General features: G+C 35.4%; 1 protein-coding gene across 1 annotated transcript; it reads right to left on the bottom strand.

Annotated features, from left to right (window-relative positions):
* Window positions 1-742: 742 nt before the first annotated feature.
* Window positions 743-11778, bottom strand: slc25a42 (solute carrier family 25 member 42). Its single transcript, XM_065271293.1, has 8 exons — window positions 11453-11778; window positions 7863-8004; window positions 5220-5331; window positions 4999-5024; window positions 4707-4873; window positions 4399-4515; window positions 3419-3570; window positions 743-3194 (listed from the first exon to the last, which is right to left on the bottom strand). The coding sequence occupies exons 2-8, from the start codon at window positions 7956-7958 to the stop codon at window positions 2869-2871; spliced, it is 996 nt and encodes a 331-aa protein (XP_065127365.1). The 5' UTR covers window positions 7959-8004; window positions 11453-11778; the 3' UTR covers window positions 743-2868.
* Between the last annotated feature and the right edge of the window lie 1762 nt (window positions 11779-13540).

A 13540-nucleotide genomic window follows, 5' to 3' on the forward strand; every position in this document is an offset into this window, starting at 1 on the left:
CAATTGTGCCATCAGATCTTTAATTTCAAAATGAAAAGGATCAATGTTTTTATACTGCGTTATTTAATATTTTAAATGCATTTCAGGGCAACTATTGGATTAAAGTCATTGTGTGATTGTCTGGTTAGTACAGGATCAGGGTTTTAAAAACATTTATGAAATAATAAAGAGATGATATTCTTCACATATGAATAATGAATACTGTGGCCCCAGAAATGATCATTAGACTTCAGTCACTACTAAATCTCTCTGAACGTAACGTCGTTGCATTAGATTACATCTTGTTTCTAGGCAATATTAAAGGCTGTCATTCATTCCTCTTGATCACATCATATAAAAATATCTAAATGACCAAATGGTTAAATCTGTAATACTGCCTCTAAAGTTTGACCTTTAAAATGACTGTAAATAAAACATCAATACTAAACTCCAAGATAAACACTGTCATCATTCACAAATAAGAATGACAAACATCACTGCTCTGTTTGCTGTGAGTCAAGACATTCATAAGATGAATATGAGGCAATAACATTATGTTCATGCTTTACCAACAAACAACAACAACAACAACAACCTTTCATCCTGACATACATGTGTGTTAGACTGCCGATACTACACAATCACTGCTTATCATGTGTGAAGAGATTGAATACATCAGATAGAAGAATTAAAATACACATCCATTGTGTTGATACATTGTGTTTGTTAAAACAGATGAAAAATCAAATGCAACACTTTTGTCTCATATTCACCTTTTAATGTTCAGATATTTCTTGACTCCACAGTAAACAGAGAGAGGATCTTCAGAGACAGCTTTGACTAAGGAAGACATTCAGTACTGGTTTAAAATGAGATGAAAGTGACAGAATTGACACATCTGGCTGATCTATTCCTTTAAGACCAAACCTGACCCAAATATTTGATACCACCGCTCTTTCCCTTTGAAGTCTTCATAACAGTAATACATCATCAGGAGATAAAGTCAGTTTGTTCATATGTATAGTTTCCTTAGGCACTTAAGGATTATAAACACATCACAGGCAGCATATAGATCACGTGACTGACATATACACAAATACAGTACACACATACAGTACATATACACAATTACAGAGGAAACCTTCGACTCACCATCATCTGTAGAGTTCAGTTCAAACACCTGGATGATCAGATTCAGGTATTTTTGATCAAGTTTGAAGGTAATCTCTTGAGAAAGATCATTCTTAATGGTGTTGACCTCTGATAAACACATCAGTTTTCATATCAGGATAATGACTTTAAAAGCTGCAAAACAATTAATCACCACTAATGGTCTGCAGAATAGTTTTACATCATATGTGTGTGTGTGTTTACTGTGTATAATAATTATTGATATATAAATGCACAAACATGCATGTACATATATTTAGGAAATATTTACAAATATATTTATACATGTTTATAGTTATATATAATTTATACTATATCAACTCTTGATATTTAAATATATTTTTTCATTGAAATTATACATGCATGTGTGTATTTATATATACACATCATTATTATACACACACATACATTAGTTTAGTCACGATTAATAGTTTTGCAGTCCTAATGACTTTAACTACACCCTAAATCTAACCCACACACAAACCTGTTGACATCAGGTTGAAAGCAAAACATGAGTTAGACAAATTATTTTGTTGTGTATACAACAAACACACAGAGCTTTACAAGGGATGAGGGTAGAGACACACAAACACTCAATATATATATGAACAATGTTATATCTCTGTCACAGGGCACATGATCTTCCTTTGGTTTAGTCACTAAAGAGTTAAAGTGTCAATCTTCTCATCAAATTTCATCAAAGAAAACCAATGCGACACTGCGTGCTTGAAGGCCATTTAGACAATGTGACATTATTTTCATGACAATAAACATAAATCTCCAGCACATGTTCATCTTTACAGTCATGACAATAATGACACAATGCAAAACAAATCATTCACCCAAAAATAAAAGTCCTGTCATCATTTACTCACCGTCATGTTGATACAAACCTGTAGAAATGTCTTTATTCTGTTGAACACAAAAGCAGATATTTTGATAAATGATGGTAAGCACACAGTTGTTGGGCTCATTGGCTTCCAAGGTATTTGTTTTTCCTACTATGGAAGTCAATGGGTAAAGTCTACTGGGTGCTTACCATCATTTATCAAAATATCCTCTTTAGTGCTCAACAGAATAAAAAAAACTAGATAATAAGTAGATAATGACACAATGTTTATTTTTGGGTGAACTATTCCTTTAACAGTTGTCAAAGTAGGATTTATTATTCACATAGAATATTCAAGTGTAAGCAAACATACAAACGCACACACACACATGTTGTAAAGTTCAGTTGTAGTTTTTCTGAAGGCCCCTGATGTTCCACAGATGGAATCATCTTCACACAAAGGGAAACACTGATCTGAATTCAGTCACATGTGTCCAGAGAGACATTCACCACTATTAATATTGCACTTACAGGACTAAAGGTTTGTGGTCACCAGAACACTGACATTCAGTGCATCTCTACACAAACACAACACACACAACTGCAGGAGAAAATCCACATCTATACACCACACGTCACACAGTTTCTCTTCTGTTCATTGGCAGCATACGCTCAGATTAAAAAGAAACAATAAAAGGTTTTGTCTCTGTTTCTGGACAACTCTATGATGTCACCTGCATGTCTCTATGATGTCACCCGCGCGTCTCTATGATGTCACCCGCGCGTCTCTACGAGGTCATCTGATACTTTGATATAAACTCCATGAAGTCTCCATCAGGTTTACATCTGTGAACCTCAACTTTCAATAGCGGCCACCCGTCTCCACGCCGCTATCGTGCATTATAACCTAACAGCTGAAATTTGCGCAGGAGGATCTGCGTGAGGTCGAAGGTCATGAAGCTGATGCCCACGGCGATCGGACCTTTGACCCAGTTCATACTCAGACCCTTATAGAGACCGCGGATCACGCCCTCTTCCGCTACGATCTCCCGCATGGTGCCCGCGATGGTGCCGTACGTGTGACCCGTGACACCCGCCGTCTGCATGCGCCTGCGCACCACATCCAGCGGGTAAGAGGCGGATTGACCGATCAGTCCCGCGCATGCCCCGAATGCCAGGCGCTCGTATGAGTACGGCTGTGGACGGCCCGTGCGCTCTGAAACCAAGGAGAGAGAGAGGACAATGTGACCGAAGTTTATGAAATATATCACACACAGTACTGGTGTGCATGAAAGGGTCAAGAGTTGGTAATTTACAGATATAAAGCAAACCTCATACCTAAACTACATTTATAAAACTAAACTAACATCAGATTGAAATTAAATGAGTTCATATTAATGAGTTATTTTAAAAGTCTTGATGTGTCGTGTGGGTTTTTACCTGTGTGAAGTTTCTTCAGGGTCTCATAGGTATAGAAACTGAGTCCTGCATACGGTACGACACCTAATATAGTGGGAGTAAATCCTCTATAAAGCGTCTTCAATCCCTCCTCACGTGAGATTCGGACAAACACGTGCAGGATGTTACTGTACCTGAGGATTCAACACATCACTGTTAATCTCTACTGAAGTTCAGGACAAGCATGAAGTCAATGATATAATATGAGTGACACAGGGATCAAAAAGCTCATTCATTTATCACATAGACTTTGGGATTTTTGGACTTTTTGACGTTTTGTCTGACAAGATAATCTTTACACAACTTCAAAATAAAATGTGTTTACTAGAAATGAAAAACGAACCTTAGGCTACAAGCAAACGACACCACATCAATGTCATCACCACCAAGCTTCTGACAGCTCTTTCAAACTTTATTAAACACATTTCAAAACATAATGAAATATTCTGTGGATGAAGGTTTGTTAAGATTTGTTGTTTTTGAGATCTTCAAGTGTGATGAAGTTTAAAGTTCCCGATAACGTCTGTGGTCCCATCTATCAACTTGTTAGCAACCACACTTTTAAAGACATTTAAAGATGCTAAAGAATGCATTGTAATAATCTGTTAAATTGTTTCATCACCCCAGTCTTTCCGTTTAAGGGCTTACTGCAAACACAAACACCTATGTTTATTTTCAAATGGTGCCTTTGACGATGGTATTTTATAAAAATAAAGGCCATCTATTTTTTGGCATTCCTATTCTGACACCTACAGTAACAGCACAATATTTTCTAGTGAATTATCTTGCACGTTTCACTCGTGTCTAATTCATTTCCAATGTTTTTCTGCCACCACATGACGCGCACAGCTTGCAGTGACGTAACTGTGACGTCTACTCGCAAAAGGTCTACATAAGTGTGTGTATAATGACATCAGCAGCAGTGTGACATCACAACGTCATGATGTCAGCACAAGTCTTACATTTCTTTGGGTGTGACAGCCATACGTGCACGGACCATATCCAGCGGGTACGTAAGCATGGCAGCTGTGATGCCGGCCAGTGAACCAGCCAACAGTCGAGGTACAGGAGGCAGAGCTCTGAGAGAGAGAGAGAGAGAGACACAGATCAACATCTCCAGTCATTACAGTCTTCAACAATTAAATTGTGCTTTTGTAATATTGGAGATAAGAAGAATTGTCCTTTGACATGCACGTGAATCACAACACTCAGTATATTTCCAGGTTTTAATGTTCATGTCTTCATTGAATATCTGTGTGATTTTACTCACTTGCCCTGAAAGCCGTAATACCGTCCCAGAATCCTCTTGTACTGTTCATGAGCACAGAACTGAATGGCAGCGTATGGGATCACTCGAACCATAGTGGCCGAGTTTCCTCTCCACAGACTGAAAAATCCATCCTTAAGATACGTGCGGTAAATTAACCTGTACGCTTCCTAAAATACATAACAAACCTGTTTGAGTTAATGACACCAAACATATGAATGTTCATTCAGACAGACAGACAGACAGATAAAATAATGATCAGATCATCAAGGAAAACAAACTCATAAGCAGTCACCTTAGCTGAGAATCGGTTTGATGACACTAGAAAAGAAAGAGAAATACATCAAGTTCATAAATGATTACTCCTGGTGTGTGTGTGTGTGTGTGTGTGTGTGTGTGTGTGTATGTATGTGTGTGTGTGTGTGTGTGTGTGTGTGTGTGCGTGCGTGCGTGCGTGTGTGTGTGTAGTGGTTTATAATAATAAATCAGTCATTCATTAAGAGTTGAAACTCTTACCTTGGAAGATGATTTTAGTTCGGTCCAGAGGGGCGACGGCTGTTTTAGCCACAGCGCCTGCAAGCGCTCCTGACAGTAAAGAGTTAAGAACCCTTCGACCCTGGTGTAAACCCTACACAAATAAACACACACACACAGAGAGAGATGAGTTTGACTTCATAACACTACAAACACTATTAGATATGAATGATAAACAACCACCATATCATCATCATCATCATCAAACTCGTGACTGCTCTTTACACTAACATACCGTACTGTAAAAACACTTTATTACATATAAATCACTGAGTCTAATGACCACCATCTTGTTTTGAGCTAGAGGTTAAAGAAAGTATAAATGTTGGTTTTGGTCTAAATTAAGGTTTTCATAAAAATAAGCTAGGTTAAACCCTCGTCTAGTGATCCCAATGCTCTAAATAATGATTAAACATCTAAACTCATCTTTATTTGTGTGTTTTCTGAGAGATTTATTGTCCTAAATGCTTAATACAATGATGCGTCTCCATCCACATGCACCTCTGACATTTTGGTTTCGGCTTGATGTTAAAAGAGTTATTAAGAGCGATAAGACATGAAAACGATCTTCCTTGTGCTGACTGACAGATCTGAAGCATGGACACATTTACGCAGAATTACAGTTTTATAAATATCTGTTTTGAGAATAATTCACGTAGATATAATCTGTTAAGTATTAAGTGAATGTTTGCTTAACTGTTGTGATGTGTAAGATTATATTAGATCATTACAGTACAGTAGATCTTAAAACTGTCTGTTCTCAATGTCAATCAAACAATAAAAGAAAGAAAAAAGTTGAACATGTATAGATATTGTTATAGACTTTCTGACTTAAATGTATTAGTTTTACTGTGATTTTAAGGTAATGTAGTGATTTTGTTTAAAAATCTTTTAACAGGATTTTTCTCAAAATTAACTTCAAACAGGTTTAGCTCTGTCATTGTTTGTCAGATTCCAACATATCATACATCATTTAAAGCATTTTTAATAGAGAACCTCAAAATATAAATAACTCATTTTGGAAAATTTGCTCCTCCGACTCAGTTTGCCAGCATGGGGTCACATTAATTCTAGCCGCTATTTTACATTTCATGATTTCATGAAATTTACAATTCATCACCATCATCATCATCATGTTAAATAAGTCATGAAGGTGAGTAATTAAATGATAACATTTCATTCTGAAAAGAAGTAAACAGAGTTTACTGAGTCAACAACAAACAAAGAAGATGTTGTTCATGAGGCAATAAAGGTGAATAAAATGTAAAAGGACAAGCTATACTGTTAAACGTGTGAATACATTAACATGTGACTAAAACACACTTAAACCATGACTATAATCACAATACACCAATATGATTAATAAAAGAAGACTGCTGGTATTTTGGAGTATCATCTTTTTAGATCCAGATATAATGATGATGATGATGGATTGAAGTTTTGGCACTCTTCTTTGGAAAAATTTGATTTTAAAATGATGTTGACAGACAGGTCAGAAGACAAACCTGTTATATAAGCTGTAAAAGAAACATCATTTCATTATTAATCTGTCTGTAATGTGAATGAAGCCGAGCCCTGAACACGTCTGAACAAACACTGCTTTTATTTCTGCATTAATCCTTAAAAACACCCAAGTCTGTTTTTATCTTACTGACCCTGAACTTTAAATAATAATTCAACCATTCTGTTATCATTCAACCAATTCATATCTATTTCTATAATGATTCTCAATTATAAACAGCTTTACAGAAAATACATTCAAGAAGAAAACAGAAAACATTACAGATATAAGATACTGAAATAATGCAAATTTAAGTGTTTGGTTCTATTTAGGACATTAGTACTGTATGTATATATGAAGAGTAGTGTAAACCTTCTGTCTAACACCTGCTTTAATGTCCCACAGATGAATTATACAGATATATAAAGTCACACCAGTATGTAAATCAAGATGTTTTTATTTTTGCACAAACGTCTGTAACGCCTTACAATTACAACTGATTTATTAACATTACCAGTGAGCAACTTTATGAATGTGAGTATTGTTTGTTTACGTTAGCTCAAAGTGTCTTATCAAATGTAATTTACAACTTGTCATTTATAAATGTAGTAAACTTAGCCTATTTATATTGACTTCATTAATGCTGTAGAAGTATTGGTTATTGTTAGTTCATGCTAATTTTAATGTAGTTAAAGTGTTGCCTATTTAATCAATTAAGATTTTTATATCGAAACATTGCCAACTTGTTCAATGAAACAGTATTAAGCCAGTTTTATAGTTGTGCATAGCAACACTGCCACTAGAAAAAAAATCTGCGTCTCATTTCTTCATAGGCTTTTCTGCTTGCAACAGTAAGATCAAAAACAAAGATGGGCCAAGTTGAGGAGTGATTTAACTCAAACAGCAAGAAAAATTGCTTTCTATTTGCACTGCTACTGTGGGTAACACGTGTGGATACTGACTACTAGCGGTCTACATGTGTAAGTGCACGCGGATGAAGAAGCAGAAGTAAAAATGAAAAGCGACGTGTAGCCTATGACGTCGATGCTACACCGTAGGACCTACGCAAAACTATGAAGAGCCCCCTGTGTATCAGTGGGCAGATTAGAGGAAATCATTCTTACCTCTGATTGGCTGGAGGAGGGGCGTGGCAGCACCTCTCCCTGTGTGAGCGCCCCCTGTTGTTCATGAACAGGATTACCCATCCTGACCTGATCCATTCACATAAGGCCTCACAAACACTCGCGCACGCGATCAGAAAAGCACCTGTAAATACATAATAACACAAGACCTCGCTGAAATATCATCTGCAAAGTGTTCAAACCTGTCAAGATCATGTCAGACCCTCAGATCAAACACATCAAATAATAAAATACAGGGCTCAACACAAATCATTTTTTATACTGGTTCAGGTTTCACTTATCCTACCAAAATTTTCACTGGCCCCAATAAAAAAATGTCAGTGTCACATTTTTTGAAAATAATTATTCAAAAGTCAAATATAATTGAATACATATACAACAGACATGTACCCAAGTAAATGTCTGCTTCCAAGATGTTTAATAATATAGATTGATGAGAATATATTTTAGTGACTGAGGGTGAAACACTGGCCCGATCGGGCAAGTTACAATGTGGTGATTGTGATCTGGATGTAATGTCTCTGTTTATTAACATATTCATCACCAGACACCTTCACCATTAAAGACAAATAATGATTAAACCTCACACGTGTCCTTAAACAACTAGTTATGAAATACAAATCACTCACGCAGAAGAGAAATGAAACTTTGACTGGATCACACCAGCAGATCTAATGTGTGGAGAGAAAGTCGTTCTCAGAAGTGTTTGGATCAAATAACATCTAAAAGAGTCACACACACGTCTAATAATACTCACGGTCAAGAGTCTGAACAACACTGCCAAATAAATACAAGTCACTTCATTTAGTCTATTACTGTCTAAAACCACTGTGACATTAAGAAACACTAAAAGTCAAGTTAGCAGTCAAGGACGAGATGTGTTGGGAAATACTAACAATACACTAACCCAGCTTTGAACTAGTGCTTTTTTGTCGATATTGACCAATTGGCTGAAACTTATTTGCTAAACATTTGTACAAATAAAATTAAATATGCATGCAGGCCTAAACCGAACTAGCAGTCACGTGATGTGCGATTGTTTGTAAGGTAAGGTAAATAGTTTTAAGATCTAACACTACACGCTTATGTCTAAATAAAACTATGCTACATGCCAAAGTGTTGTTTTGTGTTACGTCATGAAAAAATAAATGATGATTGATCATTTTACTGTCTGTCAGCTGTTGACTTTAGTCTCTTATCTCATTAGAAACAAATCATTTAAGAAAAGATCGATCTGCTGACTGAAAAACAATCATAAAAAATATCCAAATATCTGCTGATATATCGGCCAATGCAATTGAACTTCATCATACAATCCAAAATGTGTATAGTTTAAAGGGATAATTCACTCAAATATGAATATTCGGTCATCATTTTACTCACTCTCATCTTGTTATAAACGTTTTTGTTCTGATGAACATGTATGAAGATATTTTTGTAACCAAACTGCATACACTTTCATAGTAGGAAAAACAATAAATCTTGCGTTTAGCTTGACCCTGGTAGTAATGATTCTCTCAGACCAATCAGTGATCTTCAGTGTTTTAAAAAGTAGGGATTGATGAAAGGCTTGAATTTTTAGGGCTACTTAATGATTAATCACGACTATTGGTTTGTAGAATAAAAGTTTTTGTTTACATAATTATTATACACAGTACATCAACAAATATTATGTATATATAATAAATACAAACACATGTATGCATAATTTTAAGAAAAAATATATTGATATAAAAATATTTATATTTATATATGATATAAATGATATGTAAATGTACAAATGTTTATACACATGCAAATATTTCTTAAATATATACATGCATGTGTGTGCATTTATATATACATAATTATTATACACATTACACACACATTTAATATGTAAACAAAAACTTTTATTCTGTAAACGAATCAATAGGCAGCTCTATGAATTTTTGCATGATACTACAAACCTTGCACTTCTTTGTAAAATCCACTGGGTTGAAAATGATTTTATAGAATAATGATAAAGACTGTAATGATGTCAGACTGTCAGTATATTGTTGAGTTGTGAGCTCTGTTCTCATGATCAGACAGATCGGATGTAACCAGAGTCTCTGTGGGTGAAAGGTCTTATTCAATCCAACACTTCAATCCAACGAACGCCTGAACAAACCATCCCATACCTTCACAGGGACTCGCCCTTAAAACACTACAGGCTATATTACACATTCTCTTTATAGACCACAACAGATTAAATACATTACATCTGAAGTTTAAAGATGTTGTATCGGTTGACTTAAATGTTGCTGAAGTTGTTGATTTTGTAAACACAACTACACAACCTTTGATGACATCATTGAAAAGCAAGACCTCAGCAGACCTAAAAGTAATGCTAATTTCTCTTTCAAAATGAAAAGGGTTGTTAAATGTGTTAAATCTGGAGTTGCCAAAACATGTTAATCCCCAGATTTCCACATAACTGAAACCTTCACACAGTTCTTTATCACACATTAACTGTTATTCAGATTATGCAAGTGCAATACTGTTAGTCTTATTTAAGCCATTCTGCATCAGAAAATGAAGTAAATTCATTGTGTTCACACCTGCCTATGGCTCATTTACAGTCAACTCTGCATTTATTAAACCGGTAGTTAAGCATATATACACACCATAACATCAGTAACACACCTGACTTCAACATGACATGATTTACTAAACCATGGTCAATTATCACCAGAACAAGATAATCCAGAATTACATTAACCCAGGGTTAATATTAATGACTTGGTTAAACAGTTTATGCATGTAGTTTCAAGGGTTAAACGGGTTTTTACGACTAGGTTGCCAAGGCAGTTAAGTGCTTCTGTCACATTGTGTTCAAGCAGGACAAAAGTTTCATCATGAGTATCATATGACCACACCACTAAAAGCCTTTTGTGACTAATCCAAAGAAAACACACAAACAAAAGGTAAAGTATGTAATAAATAGTGACAGCATTAACACACACACACACAAACACACACACACACAAACACACACACACACACACACACACACACACACACACACACACACACACACACACACACACACACACACACACACACACACACACACACTAGTGTTTAACTAGAGTAACATTACACTGTTGTACTGTATGCATTAATAAATGAGCTCATGTTTACTTGATAAGACTAACTACTAATATGACAACAAACAGGTGTACAAATCACACAACTATACAGCTGTGCTGAAGTTAAAGATAAGGGCACGTGACGTGTGAATTCTGGTATTTTCTCCACAGTCAACACCACTAAACCAAAATGTTTGCTTATTCATGGAAATGTTTATGTGGTAAACATCGAGATGTTAATATCTGACCACGCAAACACAAGCCAACACCAATAAACCACAACTTTCTGTTATCTATCTTGCAGAATCAATCATCTGATCATTTATATGAATGAAAGAAAACAACGATTTAACTCCGACACACAGCTGAACTCATGACACACATCTCAAAGTGCTTAGCCTTAGCCTGTTAGCACAACAACACAAATATCATGACATTTAAAAACATCTTTCTACTCACCTGATCCTCTGACAACACCTGTTGAGACTCAACACTTAAAATCACGACAAAAACACCGAACTTCAGTAGTTTACACAGATCTGACGACTGTTTGACCGCTTACATCACAAACACACAGATAGTGATCAAACTGATAAACTCCAGTCTTCGTCCACTTATAAAAAACTATTAACTTGCACATAAACCCGCATACTTCACATTACTCTCGCGTGTAGATCTACACAAACTCGTTTTAATTTTACTTTCATGACTGCTTGCATGACTTTGAACTCATGAAGTTGCACATTTCACGCTGCCTGCTGTCAGAGGAGCTGCGCGCGAACGGGGCGTTGAAGGGCGAGGCCGAGGTGCATTCTGGGATCTGTAGTCCAGAGCGGAGCGCGCCTGCCGGCTGCCATCGATAGGCTCGTTCGAGGGGCGTCGAGTCTACAGGGCGTTTACTAGCTGCTTCTTCTTCGTGTATGATTTGCGTTTACTAGCTTTTAGTTCTTCTTCTTTTTCTTTTGTGGGTTAACTGGGGGGTTGCAAACCAATAGCTTTTAGTTTACAATACCATGGTATTATGTGCTGCTGTGATATCACACCCTGTTAAATCAATTCTTAGTTTAAAGGGGACATTTCACAAGACTTTTTGAAGATGTAAAATAAGTCTTTTGTGTCCCCAGAGTTCATATGTTACGGATGTTTTAGCTCAAAATACCCCCCAGAAAATGTATTATAACATGTTGAAATTGCCACTGGGTGTGTCCTTTCAAACGCAAATGGGCTGATAAAATAAAAAAAACACTCCCTTACGAAAATTAACCATGTATATTTTGTGGTAAAAGTCTAGTAACCATGTTTTTTGTGTATTGATTACTATTAGCAAAACCATATGGCTATTTTGTGGTTACCATATGTTTTACTACAGTAACCATGTTTTTTTTTTTACTGTAGTAAAACCATGGTTAATTTTCGTGAGGCCTGATCACCATAATTGTGGTTTGTTGAAATTGAAACTCAGTTGTGCTGTGCTTATTTTTCTATTTATCTGCACTAAGTGTCAGTGCCGTGGTTGGATAGTGCAGATTAAGGGGCAGTGTTATTATAGTAAGATCCCCTTCTGACATCACAAGGGGAGCAACATTCCATTGAGCTATTTTTTTCACATGCTTGAGAATGGTTTACCAAAACTAAGTTACTGGGTTGATATTTTTGATGATTTACATTTTCTATGTTGATAGAAGGACTGGGGACCTAATTATAGCACTTTAACATGAAGTCAGATTTTCACAATATGTCCCCTTTAAAAATATGTTCATAATTACATAATAAATTTACCTGTTTTACCATGCTTTTGGACATGGTATTATTTCATAACAGCCTTATGAATATGGTAATTATACAGTATGACAGTATATATTTTGAAGTATCATACTGTAGCATTACCATAGTGCTTTGCATATAGTACCTCAGTAATACCATCACATTATGCTGAGTTTTTAAAAGAAGCATCATGGATAAGAATGCATTTACATTTAGCCAAAGTGACTAACATTGCATTACAAGCAGTGTTGGGTAAGTTACTCAAAAAAGTAGTTATTTACTAGTTACTAATTATATCTTTAATCATGTAGTTTTTTACTACTAAAAATGACTCCCTCCAAAAAGTATTTAATTACTTATTAATTACTTTCTTAATCCTATATAGTAAATATAAAAAGATAGTCTTGAAACGGTTGGAATAAATCATATAAAGTACATAAATTATTCTTTATGTCCAATTCTCACTATTAACTAACTATTAACTACTTTTGCTTCAATATACTCATAATTATGGTTTACTAATACTTAGTAAAGTAGTTGTTAAGTTGAAGTATTGGTAGGATAAAGGATGTAGAAAAAGGTTTTGCAGAGCATTATTAATATGTGCTATTTAAGTATTAATAAAGTATATTTAAGTATTAATAAACAGATATATCTCAGTAATATTAATCCTAATAACCAACCAGTTAATAGTGAGAATTGAGTGGTACCATTATTAATATTATTAACTCACTAAAAGTATTTAAAGTAAGAAGGATTCATAAAAAACATGCATTTTAACCT

This window comes from Paramisgurnus dabryanus, chromosome 6 (assembly GCF_030506205.2).
Source record: "Paramisgurnus dabryanus chromosome 6, PD_genome_1.1, whole genome shotgun sequence".
NCBI lineage: Eukaryota > Metazoa > Chordata > Actinopteri > Cypriniformes > Cobitidae > Paramisgurnus > Paramisgurnus dabryanus.